The following is a 21,891-nucleotide window of genomic DNA, read 5'->3' on the forward strand; positions in this document are numbered from 1 at the left end:
CTTATGAACTGGTCGGGATTAGGGAATAAAACCAACCCATAGATCAAAAGAGCCACAACCTCCTCAAAAGCTGGATAACTTTTGTTTTCTAGTAGTAATCGAGCCTTTTCCATTAAGAACTTAGCAAGCAAACCCTTAACTCCACTCTTTGTTTCCCAATTGGACTCGATTTCTGATTTTCGCAAATGTAAAGCAGCAGCAATGATTTCAGGTTTTGGAATCCTTTCTAAATCAGTGAAAGGTAATTGATCTCGAACAGGTAAACCAATTAGTTCAGAAAACTCTTCCAAAGTGGGTACTAACTGGTAATCTGGAAAGGTAAAGCAATGATGTTCAGGGTCAAAGAACTGGAACAGGACCCGTATCAGGTCTTCTTTAAATTTTGAGGTAACCAAATGGAGTAGGTGACCGTGCTTTTCGGTGAATTGAACATTCCTGGGGAATTCTGATACTAAGTTTTTCAGTTCAGATGGCACTGTTGAGATGTTGATTCGGATGTAATCTCTGGTGGCGGGAGCCATTACCTGCAATAACAAAACAAAGGTAAACTCTTTGATCCTTGAAATGATTAGTGAGAAAATGATATGCTTATGATGCTTATGATGTCAAACATGTGGCCCACACAAACAAATCAAACAATAGCCTTAGGTTTAAAGGCTTGCATGAAGCTGATAGGTGATACCCTCCCCATTGAAGTTGAGTTGGTTAAAACCTGTCCTAGAATAGTATTCGCGTTCTATGATCCTTGGAGGTAACATCTCAATACGGCGCTCGGACGGCCGATCAAAATATTCCTCGAGGATAACTAACTTCGATCAATTTCAAAGCTAGCCACTTAATAGGCCACAAGTCAAGTTCAACTAAAAGGTTCTAAGACAAATTAGTGTTTAATGACATTTCGGAAGCCTAATATACTCCTTGATCGTTTTCAAGGGACATCAGTATAAACCAAAGTTTCGCACTAACGGTGACTACCAGATCAACTGTATCGGTACATGCCATACAGTTTCCTTGGTCTATTGTCACATACTTAAGGTATCTCGAGATTCGGGTTAGAATCTTTCACACAAGCTAAATACCCAAACAACCTTTGAAAAATAGAGCAATCAAGTCAAACAATGGAAAACATCGGAGTGATCTATTCTCTAAAGGTAACACCTTTTGAAAACATTTTGTTTTTAGAAAGTATTCCCCAGCAGAGTCGCCAGTTCTGTGGACCTCGGTTTTTGGCCGCACCTCTCGCAGAGAGATACGCGACCTGACTCTTTTTTTTTGTTTCTGCTTTTGTATTTGAAAATCAGAGAGTCGCCACCGACCTTTTATTTTATCCAATTAAGGAAAGGTTTATAAAAGAAACAGAAAAAAGACCTTTAAGAAATTCTGGGTAAGGGGGTAGGTTATACAAAGGGAAGGTGTTAGCACCCTTTGCATCCATGGTTATCCATGGGCTCTTTAATTTGCTTAGCTCACTTGTTTTCAATTACTTTTAAATGCTCGTATGTGGTTACAAATACCTTTATAAATTGAATTTGTAATGATCCTTGTGCGGATGTATATAAAGTGTTTTTATCTTTCAAAAGATGCTTTGGAAAAAAAGAGCGTTAACTTCGTAATGATCCTTGTTTGGATATATACAAAGTATTGTCTTTTTGAAAGTTTTATTTTGAAAAACAATGATATATGAGAGATTTGTTTGTTTTGATTTGAGCAAGCAAATTAGGAGGTCTACCCTGAGTTATAAGGTCTTTATCCTATTTCCTTTAAAAATCTATCCTGTCACCGGATATAAACAAAAGTTCGATTCTGTGCGTTTGAAATAATAGAACTTGACTTTGATTTTGGAAAGAATGAGAAAGGGATTACCCTAAGAGGTGCAAATGTGATTTGTGTTTGGATTCAGATATTTTATCTTTGAAGTTAGTGATCTAACGGTTCAATTTTATCTTCAGCATACACGCAGTTTATATGTGCGGGAATTTAAATGCGGAAATGTAAAATGCGGAAAGTAAATCTACGCTATTACATCGATTGTGCAGGAAATGTAAAATACGCTATTTACATGAATTTGACAACCTATACACTTGATCTATGAATTTAAATTGCAAGAAAATAAAAGAGATGTTTTTGGATTTTTTATGATTGATTTTAATTATAATTAATGCATGATTAATTAAATTAAAATGAGGAAAAGGATGAAAATAAATTTAAACCTAAAAATTAAGTGTAAAATATGTTCAAAATGCTTGTTAATTAATTTTAAAACAAAACTAATTTTTTTGGAATTTTTGAAATTGATTTGAAATTTATTAAGTTAATTAATACATAATTATACAAATAATTACACAAATAATTAAAACTTAAAGAGAAAATTATTCTAAATATGTACAAAATTAGTTTATAATATATAAACAATATTTAATATAAAGAACAAATTTTTTTTATGATTTTTGATTGGTTGAGAATAATTAAAAGATAAATATATGCATATTATCTAATTAATTATACAAAATATTCAAATTATGAAGAAAAATAAAATATTTTTATATCAGAAAATAAAATATTATTTAGAAACTTAAAAATATTTTTTGTGTATTTTTTGGATTTTTAAAACTATTTTTAATTAATTTAACAAAGAAATTAAAATAAAATAGAAAATAAAAAGATAGTAATCAGATGTGGAAATTAAATGAAGTCCATGGTAGGGATGAGTGTTCTGATGCGTTGGATTGAGAGATGGATGGATCTGATGGTGAAGAGCATGAGGGACCATAGCACGTGACACACCTGCAAAACACTGAATCCAAGGTCAGTTTAAAAAACACGCGCGCGCCCTCCAGCCAATCAGAGGACGCCACGCATCATCTTCTTCCCCAGGATGGATCTTTTACACCTTTCATTTGCAGGTGGTGTAAAAACTCCAACCTTTTACACCTGTTGAAAATAGCGAATGCAAGCAAACATCAATATAAATTTGGCGCGATGCCATGGTTGAGTTCGTCTTGTTCACGTGAGTTTAATGGTACTATTTAGAGTTTATAATTTTGCATGGATCGTAAAGCCCTAAATTTAAAAGTAAGAACCCTAAAATGGTGGTTCTTCGTATAGGTGTCCAAACTTCAATTAAGTTTCCAGAAATGATTAGGACCTCAAACTAAACTTAAATATGAATCTACATCTTGCTAATCATGCATGTATGATGAGATTTTTGTAAGTTATAGTTCGAGCAAACCGTGAGGTATCGTGGACGATTCTGAGTGTTTCAAGGCTTGAAACTGATTGGAATAGTTTCAGTGATACTTGAGGAAGGTGTTTGAATGTTTAGTTTGTATTGAAACTGACTTGAAATCAAAATTCGAATTTGGAATTTCTTTGAAAATTTTAAGTGATTACAAGTATGGTTACAAGCATAGATTCTGTTCTGAATTCGTGTCTCCTTATTTGTGAAGTAAGCTAAGCTATTTATAAGCCATGTTGTGCTTAGAATCCAAGCCAAGAAGCATTGGTTGCCTTTGTTGAATTCTTGATTTTTAAATATTAAAAATCTTTGAATTGTTGACCAAGTCTTGCTCCTCTTCAATTCTCTTGCCTTGTACTTCAATCTTCTGCAGAAAATTAAAGATTCTTTGATGACTCATGCTTAGAAAATAAGCTATCCATTATCCTTCCATTTTCCATTTTCATTTAATCTTAAAATAGGATAAAATTAAACCAAAAATGAATAAAAATGGTGTGGGCTTTGTCTTGGTCGTGGGAGGCCCATAATATCATGGCAAACATGTTTGAACTATGAAAACTTGGCTCCATTTGGAAAAAATACATTTTTGAGCAATGTTGGTTTTATGCATTTTCCCAAAATTTAGCCAACTTCAACAAGGTGTAAATCCCTCAATTTTTGTCATATGGAGGAGATCTTGCACTTTTTGGAAACCTCAAAGATTCCTCTAACCAATGTCCTTGGTCTCATGTCAAAATGATTTTTGATGCTCCTTGTGTGTCCTTTTGAAAAAAGTGTCTTTTTGTTGACTTTGAAAATGACCTGTAATGTCTTTGTTCATATTTTTCAAATGGTGAATGTAATGACCATGGGATTAATTGCATTTGAAATATAATTGAATTTCCTTCAAAATGAGCTTTGGTTTGAATTTTTTGGATGAAGGATGAGAGAGTTATGAGCAGTCAAAGTTCAGTTGACTTTTTAGGAGAAAACCCTAATTTTGAATCTTAGGGTTTTGTTGATTTTTGATCTTTCCTTGATGAATTATGATCATCCAATGATCAAATGATGAATCCTTTGACAAAATATGGATGTTGACAAAAAATTTCATTTTTGACTGTCTGTTGACTTTTTTGGTCAAACGGGTCGTCTGTTGACTGTTTGAGCTACTGACGGTGCGTCTGAGTGATTTGAAGTTTGAAAATTTGTATGATGGTACTTTGAGATATATGGAGGTCCATAAAATCCATTTGAGGTCTCAAAAACTTGTTTCTCCTGAAAAAACAAGAAACCCTAATTAGGGACTGTTTGTGTAGGAGACAGTTAAGCGTACCTGATTTTTGTGCAGTGCTGAGTCTCTGCTAATCATGTGATATTCAGAAGACTTCTAGGACAAAAATATTGGAATTTTGAATTTAAAAATATTGATTTGATTGATGGTACAAAACACTGAGAATTGTACTGTCAGCAGTTTAACTGTCAACTGACTGTTCAGGTAGCAGTTAGAGTGAAAAATCAACAGTTAAAGTTAATTTTCTTTTTGTTGTTTTTGTTTTATATGAAGGATAAAAGTTTATTTACATGACTTGTTAAAAAACACAGACATAATAAATAACTAATATTTACTGTACGCGAGCAAAATTACCGATAATAGCCCTGAAAAAATATTTAATGCACAGAAAAATAAATATTTAACTGGCAGAAAACACACAAAATATTATCTGAATAATTAAGCAACAATATGACAAATAGTACAACATTTAATACTGACAGTACAAATATTACATACTATAATGAACAGTACGACGACTAAACGGTACATTTAAGAAAATAAGAGATACGGCAAACTTTAAGAATGACGATTAATAACCCATGCTACAAACAATAACATGTAGATGATTGGGAGTGTAAGCATCCCAGGTCCACATTTTTCCGGGCTATGTAGACAGAAGAAAGACATGATTACCACCACAACGGTGATGACCATAAGAAAACACGTTTCTATCCGCTTCGCCATTTTTGCCGGGGGAAGAAGAGAGGATGAATATGAAGTAGAAATTTGAGAGATGAGTTAGAATTTGATGTGAGATTTTATGGAAAAAATGAGAGGTATTTATAGAATAAAAAGAAGGATAGAGACGTTGGGGGATGAAGTGATTCCGTACAAAAAAGGAAAATTTGAGTGGAAGTAAGATTTGAAAGAAAGTGTATGATAGTGTTGGGAGAAAGAGATGTATAGAATAAAGTTAGGATTTGATTTTTTTGAAAAAAGAGATTTGAAGAGATTTTGAAAATAATGGAATATAGTACAAAAGTTAGTGGGAAACAAAATTAGTAATAATTTACTTGTTTACTAGTACAGTTTGAATCCTCGACTCTGCGCCTGCAAAAGATTTAGTTATGTACCAATTGCGTTAGTACTATTTATCTGTAAATAAATATCAAATAAATAGCGTGTGTGAAGTAATAAACAGTAACTGGCGTTTGCGTAAGAATAAATTCGACAGCGAGCCAAAATACTGTATAAGGAAAATTCTAAAAACTAAGTATTTCATATGTCAGGATATTTATGAAATAAAAATCCATGATTATATGAAACTCCTAATTTTTAGATTGGAGTTTTCTTGAAAAAAGATGCGGGCAAATTTTGGGGTATAACAATTGGCATAACAATATACTATTCTCAACTTGAATATTCAACCAAAACACAATTACGGTCAATTTCTCAAAATAATCTCAATATGCCAATATGTCAAGTAAATCAAATTGACTTTTAATCATTAACTAAATCAAGTAGAAATAATGTGAATTATCAAAACAACATCATTGGCATAACAATATATTATTCTCAACTTGAATATTCAACCAAAACACAATTACGGTCAATTTCTCAAAATACCGTAATTTACCGATAAGCCGAATAATTGGTCCAAGTCCAAGTATATTCCAATCACATAGGCTTATTTGAATTAATTCAACTAATAATTTAATTATCCAATTAATAATCAAACTATATTAATTTCAATTCAACTATTATATTTCTATTCCATTATTTTCCAATTCTACAACCAGAACTCATTATTTCACTATCAATGGTTTACCCACAACAAACACAACATTCTAATACATATAGATTGTCAATTGCACACAAATTATCATATTTATATCATCGCACTCCAACAAATCATCAAATACCCAAAATTGCAACATAGAAGAACATGGATATCAAAGTATAGAATCAAATCCATCATAACATACTATCATACAACCCTTTAGCATGAAAGAACCTCACCCTTACCTTGGCAAATATGGACTCTTTCACCATAGATCTAAGCTTTTCTCCAAAATAAATCCTTCAAACATAATTTAGAGACACACCTAAAAACCAGTTCGGAAATCAGCTTATCAGAAGAACTTAAAACCCTCAAAATCAAAATCGCTCCGGTCAGAACTTACCTCTATGAGTCAGTAACGTTGTGTCAAAACCACGTGACGATCCAACGGTTGGATTGAGAGATTTATCCGTTTTGCTAAGGTGACTCAATGCTGAAACTTGCTGCGAAAATGAGGTTTCTTCTAGCTTTTCTCTTCCACCATTGTTCTCTTCCCTTTTGCCTCTTTTCTCTTCTTCCTATCTTTTCCCCCAAATGAAAATAGTAACCTCTAAAATCCTAACCTTCTCTTACTATCTCACTTATGTAAATTGGGCTTAACCCACCAATCCATTCATTATGTTTCTATCACTTAGGCCCATTTAATTATATCTCTCTAATTACTCAATTAAGCCAAATAACACAAACACACACTCATAATTAAATACTTAAATAATTATTATATCACATAATAACTAAATAAATAAAGAATTATTAAAAATGCCAAACAATATAATTACTAAAATAATAGCGAATAAAATGGGGGTGTTACATAGAGAGCCAAAGTGGAGTGGCTGAGACTTAGAGATGGAAACAACAATTATTTCTATGCCACTCTCAAGAGGAAATCTAGGCAAAGCAAAATCCATAGTTTGGACAAAGATAATGGTATAATTTTAACTAAGCAAGAGGATTTGGAACATGAAATTGTGGCTTTCTACAGAAATCTTGTGGGGACTAGTGCTCACCAATTCAATGGAATAAATGTAGTTACCATGAGAGGGGAGACAAATCACTCATGAGAAAGGGCAAAGTTTGATTGCTCTAGTTACTGATGAAGAGATTAAAATTGTCCTGAATAGTATCAAGGACAAAACTTCTCCTGGAATTTATGGTTATGGATCAAAATTCTTCAAAGCTTCCTTGCCAGTTGTAAAGTATGATGTTATCAGAGTAGTGCAAGAATTCTTTGTCCAATATAAGATGTTCAGATCTATAAACAATACAATTGTCACTCTTATCCCTAAGACATCTTAAGCCACAATGTCCAAAGAGTTTAGACCAATATCATGCTGCACCACTATCTATAAGATCATTTCCAAGGTGATGACAAACAGACTAAGTAAGGTTCTAACCAGTATTATTGATGACAACCAGACTCCATTTATTCCTGGCCTCCATATCCATGATCACCTGTTATTGGCTTTTGAATTGTTAAAAGGATATAGCAAGAAAAATGGGCCACCCATGTGCATGTTGTAACACCCATTTTTTAACCCCAAATTGTAACATACAATTCACATAGTAAGCGTGCATAAAGGAAATAGGGCGCTACATGTTGATTTCCACAAAATAAAAATCCCAAACAACATATAAATATTCATAATATTCAAAGATCATATTGTAACACAATGATGTAAATCTCATGCTTCCATACATTATGCATAAACGCTTGCGGAAAACAAAAGAATTGCTATCACATAATTTCAATGAATATATCTCATACTATATTCATCTACCAATTCAAGTAACATATTCAATTATGCCATACAAAACCAAAATTCAAATCTAGACAACATAGTCGTTAACAACATATCCAAAGTATCGATCCAATACATACAAGATAGCAATATCCAAACATAAGCATAAGTCAAATAAACCCCCCAAGTGTTACATGATCAGAGTATATGACTCACTACCTAATCAAACAACAAACTCAGGAGCTCATTGGCTAAATCCTCGAACAAGCTACTACTCGTCGGAACCTACACGTTACCAACAAAGGGCAACATTCAAACAGAAGGGTGAGAATTCAAATTATTATAGAAAACATATTAATGGGAAATGCAATACACAACAAGAATACATTCCACAATCCATCACTCTTCTCAAAACATACATTCATACACTATATATCAATTATCACACAAAGCAATCACATTGATACAAGAACAATCACATAACATACAATGTGACTCGAATGAAATAAATGTGACTCAATGCATGTGGTACCATGTGAACCCAATGTTTCACTGCTTTATAATTCAAGATCTAGAATCCAAACCACGCTTCTGATCCGGACAAGACCAAAGCCACGATTGTGAACCCAAAGTTTCACCGCCTATATTTCAAAGCCAACAAATCGTGAACCCAAAGTTTCACTTCCTATATTTCAAAACCAACCAATCGTGAACCCAAAATTTCACCGCCTATATTTCAAATCCAACCATGAATGCATGTACAATATCTCAACACATATGCAATTAAGATTATCCAAACAAATCTTAACATACCGCATACCACAATAATTCATACATCGAATTATCCACCAATTGTACAAGATTCACATACCAGATAACAACTACATCAAAGCACAACAAATAATCATATATTCAATCATAAACATCATGAATATCTTACCACATATCATGCCAACAATTGTTATTCACCACATACCAAAACATAACGCACATAAAGACAATTACATGTTTTTTCACACAACAACATCATAATTAATCAATCAAGTGACAATAAATTCTATCCTATCATATAGATAATTTTATCAGCTTCCAAATACTTCAAACGGCACATAAAACAGAGTTACAGATCAAAAGTTATGAACATTTGAAATTTTCTCAAAACATGATACATTCGCCTGACGCACACATTGACTCACCCGGCGCTTTGTGGCAAAAACTTGCCACCTTCTCGCCCGCTACGCTCACCCGGTGAAGGAATGTAGGCGCTTGCTCGCCCGACGAAGCAACTTGTTCGTCCGACGCTCTGCACCAGAAACAGAAAAATGCTGATGCGTTTTTAGCATTCCAACACCAAACCAAATCCGATTTTAACACAACAAAACTCATTCCAATAGTAAATTATCACATATTACGGGTTCCTATTCATGTTTCTAGTTATGGGTCATCCATACAACACATTGAACAGGAACAAATCACAAAATCACATTGATTTCTCATAAACCCTAACATTTAACATTTCATGAAATTGAAAGATGAAGATATTGCATAGCAAACACATTACCCAATCATGTAACCTATATTAACTTGGATTCTAACCCTTACCTCTATTCAAAAATCCTTCAATCTTCAAGAAATCTCCCAAATCCTTTTCTCTCTTTTACTATCTTCTATTCCTCTTACCAAAGTTATGAGAAATGAAATGACCTAACTCTTACTATCTATTTTCTCTAGTTTGGGCTTAACTCAAATATTACCCAACCTTATTTAACTAATTCGGCCCAATAACATATCATCTCATTAATAGCTCCATTGACCAAATAACACAAATACACATATATTCAAATATTCAAATAACCATTATACCATATAATAATTAATTAGAAACAAATAATAATAAAAACACCAATTAACTAATTAATAAAATAGCTAAAAACATTGGGATGTTACACATGCTACAAATATACCTGCAGAAGGCCTACGACAGAGTCGAATGGTGTTCACTTGAAGCTATCTTAAAGGATGTAGTGCTCTTACTTATGTATTTTACAGGTACAAAGTGAACGGTATGCACACTGATATCCAGAGAGCTAGAAGAGGACTAAGTCAAGGGGATCCTCTATCCCCTCTGCTCTTTGTCATAATCATGGAATACTTGTTCAGAACTCTACAAAAACTGAAGCTCAACCATAATTTCAACTATCACTCAAAGAGTGAAAAGCTTAAAGTGATGAACATGAGTTTTGCTGATGATCTCCTCATTTTCACTAAAGGAGATCTAATTTCTGTTGAATTGGTCCTCAAAGCTTTCAAAGAATTCTCCTTATCTACTAGTATGGATGTTAACCCCTCAAAATGCAAAGTATACTTTGGGAATGTTTGCAAAGATGACCAACAGGTAATTCCCAATCTGTCAAAATTCCCAATTGGACCCGTTCCTTTTAAATACTTGGGTGTTCCAATGTCTAGTAAAAAGCTGGCAATTCACGAATACATGATATTAGTGGACAAAATTGTTGTTAAAACTAGATATTTGAGCTCCAAACTCCTATGCTATGGTGGCAGAGTCCAACTAATTAAAGTGTACTATTTGGAATTGTAAATTATTGGATGCAGTGCATTCCTATACCCAAAAAGGTTATAAATGTTGTGGAAGAAATATGCAGATCTTATATTTGGCCCGGTACTGAAAAACCGTCAAGAAAATCCTCGATAGCTTGGAGAAAAATGTGTTAACCTAAAAGTTAAGGTGGCCGGTTTGAACATAATATCCCTGTATGAGTGGAACAAAGCTAATTTGTTAAAGCTGCCGTGGAATCTAAGTGGGAAAATAGACAGTCTTTGGATCAAATGGATCCATTGTTATTATGCAAAAGGTGAAAACATTATGAAAACACTTGTGAAGACATCGTGTTCGTGGATTCTAAAGGTTGTATTAGAGCAAAAGAAATATATAAGCCAAAGCACAATATGGAACAACATGACACAACAACCGAAATTCAAAACTAGTAACATGTACTTGGAATTAAAAGAACATCAACCTACAATGGTGTGGTGCAAAGTGATGTATGGGAACAATGCGAAACCGCGAGAAACTTTTATATTATGGATGGCATGTCAGAACCGTCTCACCACCCAAGAGAGATTTCGCAGGTTTGGTTTCATAAACAACACTGATTGTATCTTTTGCAGGAAAACATAAATCCTCCAACATCTCATGTTTTCTTGCGATAAAAGTAAAGAAATATGGACTGAGGTTTTACAATGACTCCAAATCAATCACGAACCTGAAAGCTGGAATGAGGAATTGAGGTGGATTATCAATCATAACAACATGGGTAAATGGGTGAAAGCTTCCACTTTAATATAAATTTATGATCTTAATGTATAGTAAATGACGGTATATCTTGGATTGTTTATGTTAGAACAAGATTTGTTCTGATCAATATTCTTAGTTTTGATGATAACAATGTATATGAATTTTGAATGAGATAATGTGGTACTCTAATACTATGCAATTTCCATTTCAGGAATTACATAAAGAGTATGCACAAAATCAGCGCAAGAAGCACTGACTCAGAAGGTTCAGCATGCAACATCAAAACATGGTCTGGCAAGACATCAGAAGATGGTCAAGAAGAATCATAACATGGTCTATGGAAGCATCAGAAGAACTTGAGATCAGAAGCAGAAGCACTGAAGTTCTCATGGTATCACGCTAAGAAGCACTTCAAGGTCAGAAGACAAGAAGACGCTCTGCACCAAGCTGTTTGACTCTGATGATATTCAAACATTGTTTACACAAACATCAGATCAGAAGCAAGTACAAGATGGCAGGCTACGCTGACTGACAAAAGGAATGTTAGAAGCTATTAAAGGCAACGTCAGTAGACACAGCGAAAGCAAGGCTCGAGGTAGTTGACAAAAGAGTGAAACATTAAATGCAATGCTATACGGATCACGCAAATCATTAAATGCTCCCAACGGTCATCTTCTCAAACACCTATAAATTGAAGTTCTGATGAGAAGTTAAAAAAAAACACTCTGCGCAAATATACAGAAACACTGTCAAATTCAAAAAGCTCTCAAACTTCATCTTCAACCTCACTACATTGCTGTTGTAATATATTAGTGAGATTAAGCTTAAACTTAAGAGAAAATCACAGTTGTGATAATAGCTTTCTAAGAAGCATTGTAACTCTTATAAGAATTTGTTTACATTAAGTTGTAAGAACTAGAGTGATCAGGTTGTGATCAGAATATTCTAGAAAGTCTTAGAGGGTATCTAAGCAGTTTGTTCCTAGAGTGATCAGCTTGTGATCAGTATACTCTAGAAGACTTAGAAGTTGTCTAAGTGGAAAACCATTGTAATCTTGTGTGATTAGTGGATTAAATCCTCAGGTGAGGTAAATCACTCCAAGGGGGTGGACTGGAGTAGTTTAGTTAACAATGAACCAGGATAAAAATCATTGTGCAAATTGTTTTTTATCTTACAAGTTTTAAAGCTACACTTATTCAAACCCCCCCTTTCTAAGTGTTTTTCTATCCTTCAATTGGCATCAGAGCGCCGGTTCTAAGGTGCAAGCAATTAACCGTGTTTAGAAAATATTCAGGAAGAGAAAAACGCTTAAGTCAAGATGGCTGGTGAAGATCCAACACCTACATCTACATCTGGCTCTGCTGAGCAACATAATGGAAATGGTAACAATGGTTATACTAGACCACCAGTATTTGATGGTGAAAACTTTGAATATTGGAAAGATAAACTTGAAAGTTACTTCCTTGGTCTAGATGGTGACTTATGGGATCTTCTGATGGATGGTTACAAACATCCAGTGAAAGATACTCGTGTGAAGCTTACAAGACAATAGATGAATGATGATCAAAAGAAGCTATTCAAAAATCATCATAAATGTAGGACTGTTTTACTGAATGCTATCTCTCATACTGAGTATGAGAAGATATCTAACAGGGAAACTGCCTATGATATTTATGAGTCATTGAAAATGACCCATGAAGGAAATGCTCATGTCAAGGAGATCAAAGCTCTTGCCTTAATTCAGAAATATGAAGCCTTCAAGATGGAGGATGATGAAAATATTGAGAAGATGTTCTCAAGATTTCAAACGCTAACTGCTGGATTAAGAGTGTTGGACAAAGGCTACACCAAGGCTGATCATGTAAAGAAGATCATCAGAAGCTTGCCCAGAAGATGGCGTCCAATGGTGACTGCATTCAAGATAGCAAAGAATCTGAATAAAGTCTCTTTGGAAGAGCTAATCAGTGCCCTAAGAAGCCATGAGATAGAGATGGATGCAAATGAACCTCAGAAGAAAGGTAAGTCTGTTGCATTAAAATCTAATTATAAAAAATGCACTAAGGCTTTTCAGACGGAAGAAGAAGATTCTGAAGAATCAGAATCAGAAGAAGAAGATGAACTGTCCATGATCTCCAGAAGAGTAAACCAACTCTGGAAGAGCAATCAAAGGAAGTTCAAGAACTTCAGAAGTTCAAAGAAGCCTGAAAGAGGAGAATCTTCTGGGGGCAGAAGATCTGACAAGAAGAAGGTCATCTGTTATGAGTGCAATGAGCCTGGACACTTCAAGAATGAATGTCCAAAACTTCAGAAGGAGAATCCCAAGAAGAAGTATCATAAGAAGAAAGGTCTTATGGCAACATGGGATGATTTTGAATCAGAATCAGACTCTGAAGGCGAGCAAGCAAACCTTGCACTGATGGCCACAGTGGATGATAGATCAGAATCTACATCAGAATCAGATTCTGAAGAGGTATTTTCTTAACTATCTAGAGAAGAGTTAGTTTCCAGTTTAACTGAACTTCTGGAACTCAAGGCTCATCTTAGTATCAAATACAAAAAGCTGAAAAAGCTATTTGAATCTGAAACTAAGAAGCTGGAAGTGGAAAATTCGGAACTGAAGGAAAAGGTTTTAAAATTATCCAAAGACATTGGATCTCCTTCTGAATCAGAAAAATCCATTCCTAGCCTCAATCATATTCTGAAAGAATATGACTCGAGCTTCAGAAAGTTTTTATCTAGAAGTATTGGAAGAAGTCATCTTGCTTCTATGATATATGGAGTTTTTGGAAACAAAAGGATTGGTGTTGGCTATGAGGGTGATATCCCACGTAAATTTGAACCTGTAGATGATTTGAAAATCACATACAAGCCATTGTATGATCAGTTCAAATATGGCCACTCACATGATATTAGGCTCACTTCACATGCCAAAAGCTTTAACACTACACACACTAAGAAGCATGTGACACATCCTAGAAAACATCATGTTGCCAAACCTAAAGAATATCATGTTGTTCCTCCTGTTACTTATTATGCTAAACCTAAGTTCAATCAGAACTTGAGGAAAACCAACAAGAAAGGACCCAAGAAATTGTGGGTACCTAAGGAGAAGATAATTTATGTTGCAGATATCCTTGGCAGCAAAGGAGACAAAGCACAAAATGTCATGGTACCTGGACTCTGGGTGCTCGCGACATATGACGGGAAGAAGGTCTATGTTCCAAGACCTGGTGCTTAAATCTGGTGGAGAAGTCAAGTTTGGAGGAGATCAGAAGGGCAAGATAATTGGCTATGGAACCATAAGTATTGGTAACTCTCCTTCCATAACTAATGTACTTCTTGTAGAAGGATTAACGCATAACTTATCGTCCATAAGTCAATTAAGTGACAATGGTTATGATATAATCTTCAATCAAAAGTCTTGCAAGGTTGTAAGTCAGAAGGATGGCTCAATCCTATTTACAGGAAAGAGAAAGAACAACATTTATAAGATTGATCTTTCTGATCTTGAGAAGAAGAAGGTGACTTGCCTTATGTCTGTTTCTGAAGAGCAATGGGTCTGGCACAGAAGATTAGGTCATGCTAGTTTGAGAAAGATTTCTCAGATTAACAAACTAAATCTGGTCAGAGGACTCCCAAATCTGAAATACAAATCAGATGCTCTTTGTGAAGCATGTCAGAAGGGCAAGTTCTCCAAACCTTCATTCAAATCTAAGAATGTTGTCTCTTCCTCTAGGCCGTTAGAACTTCTGCACATTGATCTGTTTGGCCCAGTCAAAACAGCATCTGCGAGAGGGGAAAAATATGGATTAATCATCGTAGATGATTATAGCCGCTGGACATGGGTAAAGTTCTTAAAACACAAGGATGAGTCTCATTCAGTGTTCTTTGAATTCTGCACTCAGATTCAATCTGAGAAGGAGTGCAAAATCATAAAGGTCATAAGTGATCATGGTGGTGAATTTGAGAACAGATTCTTTGAGGAGTTCTTCAAAGAAAATGGCATTGCCCATGATTTCTCTTGTCCTAGAACTCCACAGCAAAATGGAGTTGTAGAACGAAAGAATATGACTCTATAAGAAATGGCCAGAACCATGATCAATGAAACCAATATGGCTAAGCACTTCTGGGCAGAAGCAATAAATACTGCATGTTATATTCAGAATAGAATCTCTATATGACCTATTCTAAATAAGACTCCTTATGAATTGTGGAAGAACAGAAAGCCCAACATTTCATATTTTCATCCTTTTGGATGTGTTTGTTTCATTCTGAATACTAAAGATCATCTTGGTAAGTTTGATTCTAAGGCACAAAAATGTTTCCTTCTTGGATATTCTGAACGCTCTAAAGGCTACAGAGTATACAATACTGAAACATTGGTTGTAGAAGAATCAATCAATATCAGATTTGATGATATGCATGGTCATGAAAAGCCAAAGCAGTTTGAGAATTTTGCAGATATAGATATTGATATATCAGAAGTTGAAGAACCAAGAAGCAAAGTTTCAGAAGCTGAAAGTCTCAGAAGCAAAGGATCAGAAGATCAAGTTCCTGCATCTTTAGAGAATCTCAGAATTTCTGAAGAGCCAACAGTCAGAAGATCTTCTAGACTCACTTCAGCTCACTCAGAAGATGTGATCCTTGGAAAGAAAGATGATCCTATCAGAACTAGATCATTTCTAAATAATAGTAGTCAGAATCAATGATCAGAATCAGAAGATGAAAAGTTCTATTTGTCATTAGAAGCAAATGCAATGCAACACAGCTTTCATCAAGTGTTTTCTGATGGTGAACACGTGTCTGTACGGTTGGTAAAAGCGTGAGTGAATCTGATGGGACGCCGCCCTAGGTAACTGTGTTAAATCATTTCAATTACCACGTTCTCTCACCTAACGTCACTCATCATTTAATGCATTTGATTTCAATTGATTCTGTAACTGTTCATTCTCATAATTTTATTGCATTATTTTTCAAATCCGTCTCTATAAATATATTTCAAATCATAACGTTCATCTTTTTCGCTCCCATTCTCTCTCTCTTTGTGCATGCATTTTTGCAACCTCTTTGCCCTTTTCTCAAACCCTAAACGCAAACCCAGAAAAGTGTCAAATGATCTCAGTACTGTTCCAATGGCTGCTTCATCATCTCTCAACACCGGTTCCTCTGTTCCTCTTCATCTTAAAGAAGAAGAACAACAGATTGTTCCTGTGATATCTTGCTCTATTCCCAAACAGGAGTTGGAAGTTATATGTGAACTTATGGTAGACTTTGATAGTCTTGAAGAACATGAATTTCACCTTAAAGAAGATATCATATTTCAAGGATGGACTTCGTTATTTGCTGAGTTCTGTGGACCGGTTTACCCAGATCTAGTAAAGGAATTTTGGATGCATGCTGTTGTAGCCCCTAAATCAATTCTATCTTTTGTCCATGGGAAGTTTGTGGTTGTTACTGAAAACATTCTGAGAATGATGTTTGACTTAAGAAACCCTGAAGGTGTTCATGAAGTTGATCAAAGGGCTGATTGGGATGAGGTTTTGGCTACTCTTTATACAAACATAAAGAAAACAAAGCGCGTCAAGGACATGAAGGATCTCTACAAGATCTGAACCAAGATTCTTCTGGGGTGTTTCTATCACAGAAAACCAACTCATTCTGCAGACTTTGTCAACAATGAGCAGAAGTATATTCTGTATTGCATTGCTACTAAGAAGAAGGTTGATATTATCTTCATAATATTCAATCATATGTGGAATGTTCTAAGGGATTCCAGAAACGCCTTCAGAATAAAGAAGGGTACTATTATTTCTTTTGGAAGAATTATTACAAACCTTCTGATTCATTCCAAGATTGTGGAGGACTTGGAAGCTCAGGGGATCATCAAAGATCTTGTTGTTGACACAGGAAGCTGCTTGAATGCTCTCACTTTGAGAAAGATGAGTGTTATTGAAGCTATCAAACAAACCCCTCAACCTCTCCCAGGAGCAAGGAACAGAAGAGATCCTGTTCTTGCTGACTTTGAAGCCTTCTTCAGAAGTGAACTGCCAGATGTCAGGTCTAAATATCTGATCTCTCTCAAGGAAGAAAAAGAGAAAGATGCTCCTGTAAAAGGTGGTCGCAAGAAAGCTTCTACTTCCAGGCCTGCTGCTTCGGAAGATGTTTCAGAAGTTGCACCAGAAGCTGTTGTCAAGAAGGAAAGAAGGACAAAGAGAAAATTTGATCATCCTTTTGGTAACCAGGAGAAGGAAGTCCAAAGTGTAGCTGCTGCTACTGTTGTTGTTGAAAAAGTTATTGCTGAAGAAGTTCAGGAAGTTTTTGTTGAAAATAAAAATAGTAAAAACGAGACTGCTGAGAAGAAGAAGAAGAGAAAGATGAATAACAAGAATGTGGAAGTTGAAAAGGTTGTTGAAAAGAAGAAGACAAAAAAAAGAAAATTGATCATTGAAGCCTCGGATGAAGAAGAGGAAGTTCAAGAAGCTGTGAATCAACAAGCAGAAGCTGTGAATCAGCAAGCAGAAGCTGTGAATCAGCAAGAAGAAATTAATCAGGGACCAACAACTCAAGTAATTGAAGGTCAGAAGGTTGTTGATAATGAGAAGGAGAGACTGGAATCTGCCAGAAGAAGAGAAATTTCTCTTAGGAAGGCAAAGATTGTGGAAGAGCAGAAGAATAAGAAGCAGAGGAAGCTTGAGGATGTGTTTGAAGCAATTCAGAATGTGTCCAAAGGTATACATCTCTCTGAAACTGATTCTGTTCCTTCTTTACGTTCAGAAGTTGCAACAATAAATGTTGCTCAAACCCCTGAACTAGAAAATCTACCAGAAAAAGCCCCATCAGAATCACCCATAAACATCCATGTTCTCACACCTCCTTCTTCTCCTGTAACCAATACTTTTACCCCTTCTCATTCACCCATCACAAATGTTCCCATTCCTCCTTCTCCATCCACAACCAACATTGCTTCTGACCAGGCCCTTGAAACCCCTATTCTTGATATCCAACCCCTTCAAACTCTCTTTCCACCTCACACAAATATATCCACTTCTCAACCTCCACCTCATGCAAACTATGAACCCATTCCTTCCACCTCTCAAAATAATCCCTCTGTATCTGACCTTCCAGACTCTGCATCACATGAGCAATTGCTCCGTGACTGCAACTACACACCCAAGCCCCGTCCTGAAGCTGAGCTGGTAGTGTTAGATTCTGAGAATGAAGCAGAATCATCCTTCCGTGTTGATAGAGAACCTCAACCCTACCTTGTTCTGAAACCAGACTCTCCCATAACCAAAATCAAATCCCGCCGAGCATACCCTATTGGTGTCATTTTTGAACTGGTAAAGTGGAATTTTAGAAGAGTCTTTGATACCTTCAGAATAGCTCATCATGGTGGATTAAATGATGTTGCTATGCGAAAACTCTGGAGAATCTTCAGAAGAAAAGCAAATGCTTATTTTCAAGAACTTCAGGAAATTTGTGTAGAACTAGCTCCACGACCTTGTGGCATTCTGAGGCACTATGAAGACTTTTGGTTCAATCGTCTTGGAGGGAGACATTGTTTTGAAGAAAAGGAATTTGTTGATGAACTTGCAGAAGCACAAGTTTCTGATGAGCTGAACAGCAACCCTTGTAGGGCTATCGTGGTCTGGAGACCTAAGTATCCAGTTCTGACTGAAGACTTCAAGTTGCTGTTTGACTTTATGAGGGAAAATCCTTCTGAGGAGGACCCCAATATGGTCATTCCAGAAGTTGTTGATCCTCCAGAAGTTGAAGGTCCTTCTGCTCCAAGGAATCTTGCTGCCATTCTTCAAGCTCTTGAGAATGGAGATTCTGATCTTCCTGCTCCAGAATATGAAGAAGATGCTTCTATGGGAGAAGCTGATGCTGAAGATCATCCTGCTGAGACTATTCCTGCTGAGGAAAATCAAGTTGATGATCTCACAATGGAAGCTGCAGTTGAGAATGCTGTCCCTCTGGACAAAAGTTGTGAAGCTTCTTCTGGTGAACCCTCTCTTCTGGAGAATACTCTAGAGGTTATTCAGAAGAATCAAGATGAGATGGCTTCTCGCATGGACAAGCAAGATGATATCAACGCTGAGTTCCGCTCATTCATGGAGAAGCAGACTAAGAGCAATGCTGGGATTCATGACATGCTGGCCAAGATTATGTCTAAGCTAAGGTCGTCTTAGTCCTTTGTGTCTTAATTGTTTCTTTGTTTCTTGCATCTGTCTTCCTTGTATCTCCTTTGCATCTTCTGATAATTCTCTTTTTCAATCAATGAAAATTATCGTCTTTTTCTCTCATTTTGTTTGTTTTTCATCTGAATCTTTTGTGTTTTTGATGTTATGACAAAAAGGGGGAGAAACTGTGATAAATGATCTGATTTATTTTATCAGTTGCTGGGAGAAAGTCTCCACATTTCTAATAGAACTTGCAAGTTCTATGTCTTTGAGTGTTTTGCAGGAATGAAGACAATCTTAAAAGCTCAACATGAGAAGCAAAGACATGAGGAAAAGCAATTCTGTATAGAAACAAGCTCATGGATTTTGAAGCAAGCTGAGTGCTGTGAAGCTTCAAGATCAGAAGCAAGAAGGAAGAATGTTATGATATTCTGATGATAGAATATGTTCTGACACATTCTTTTTCCTTATATGTTCTGATGCATGTTTTTGTTCTAAGTATGCTCTGAAACATTATTATTTTTGCTCTGATACATATTATATGTTCTAATACATATTTTATGTTCTGATTCATTCATGCTCTGACTTTTGTCGTTTAGTTTATTCTGTAACATTTCGGGATGTAGAGATGCTCTGATGATGCTCTGGTACATTCAACAATGTTCTGATACAATCTAGCATGCAATGATTCAAGGAGAAATTCAAGCTCTGAAGCTGTCCTATGGAAGCAAGAAGCAGAAGCTATGAATGTTCTGAAAATCTAAGCATATGTGATCGTCTCAACTGAAATGGAAAATACTCAGGGAAGTCCTTTATTTATAAATTTCTTCCAGTATTTATTTCAGGGGGAGATTATTTATCTCAGGGGGAGATTGTTAATCTCAGGGGGAGACATATTCACACACTATGTTTATATGCTTATGCTATAACTGTGTAATTGTCTTTAGCCGTCTGATATTCTGATTGCAAATTCATATCATATATATATGTTTTTATCATCATCAAAAAGGGGGAGATTGTTAGAACAAGATTTGTTCTGATCAATATTCTTAGTTTTGATGATAACAATGTATATGAATTTTGTATGAGATAATGCGGTACTCTAATACTACGCAATTTCCATTTCAGGAATTACATAAAGAGTATGCACAAAATCAGCGCAAGAAGCACTGACTCAGAAGGTTCAGCGTGCAACATCAGAACATGGTCTGGCAAGACATCAGAAGATGGTCAAGCAAAATCAAAACATGGTCTATGGAAGCATCAGAAGAACTTGAGATCAGAAGCAGAAGCACTGAAGTTCTCATGGTATCACGCTAAGAAGCACTTCAAGGTCAAAAGACAAGAAGATGCTCTGCACCAAGCTGTTTGACTCTGATGATATTCAAACGTTGTTTACACAAACATTAGATCAGAAGAAAGTACAAGATGGCAGGCTACGCTGACTGACAAAAGGAACGTTAGAAGCTATTAAAGGCAACGTCAGTAGACACAGCGAAAGCAAGGCTCGAGGTAGTTGACAAAAGAGTGAAACATTAAATGCAATGCTGTACGGATCACGCAAAGCATTAAATGCTCCCAACGGTTATCTTCTCAAACGCCTATAAATTGAAGTTCTGATGAGAAGTTAAAAAAAAATACTCTGGGCAAATATACAGAAACGCCGTCAAATTCAAAAAGCTCTCAAACTTCATCTTCAACCTCACTACATTGTTGTTGTAATATATTAGTGAGATTAAGCTTAAAATTAAGAGAAAATCACAGTTGTGATAATAGCTTTCTAAGAAGCATTGTAACTCTTATAAGAATTTGTTTACATTAAGTTGTAAGAACTAGAGTGATCAGGTTGTGATCAGAATACTCTAGAAAGTCTTAGAGGGTATCTAAGCAGTTTGTTCCTAGAGTGATCAGGTTGTGATCAGTATACTCTAGAAGACTTAGAAGTTGTCTAAGTGGAAAACCATTGTAATCTTGTGTGATTAGTTAATTAAATCCTCAGGTGAGGTAAATCACTCCAAGGGGGTGGACTGGAGTAGTTTAGTTAACAACGAACCAGGATAAAAATCATTGTGCAAATTGTTTTTTATCTTACAAGTTTTAAAGCTACACTTATTCAAACCCCCCCCCCCCTTTCTAAGTGTTTTTCTATCCTTCAGTTTAGACTTTAAACCTCTTGATACATATTTTATTCTCACAAAGCAAATCTTTTTTTTTATAAGCCAAAGGAATATTTCACAAGCACTAGGGGTGCTAAACCCGAAAACAAGAAGAAAAAACAACGGCCTAAAAAAGGACCGCCTCACCTACCAACCAAGGCCAACACCGA

General features: G+C 35.6%; 1 protein-coding gene across 1 annotated transcript; it reads left to right on the plus strand.

Moving 5' to 3' along the window:
- The first annotated feature begins 10,209 nt into the window (after window positions 1–10,209).
- On the plus strand, window positions 10,210–10,665 carry LOC131639826 (uncharacterized). Its single transcript, XM_058910274.1, has one exon. The coding sequence runs from the start codon at window positions 10,210–10,212 to the stop codon at window positions 10,663–10,665; it is 456 nt and encodes a 151-aa protein (XP_058766257.1).
- Window positions 10,666–21,891: the final 11,226 nt, after the last annotated feature.

Source organism: Vicia villosa, unplaced genomic scaffold (genome assembly GCF_029867415.1).
Source record: "Vicia villosa cultivar HV-30 ecotype Madison, WI unplaced genomic scaffold, Vvil1.0 ctg.002800F_1_1, whole genome shotgun sequence".
NCBI classification, from domain to species: domain Eukaryota; kingdom Viridiplantae; phylum Streptophyta; class Magnoliopsida; order Fabales; family Fabaceae; genus Vicia; species Vicia villosa.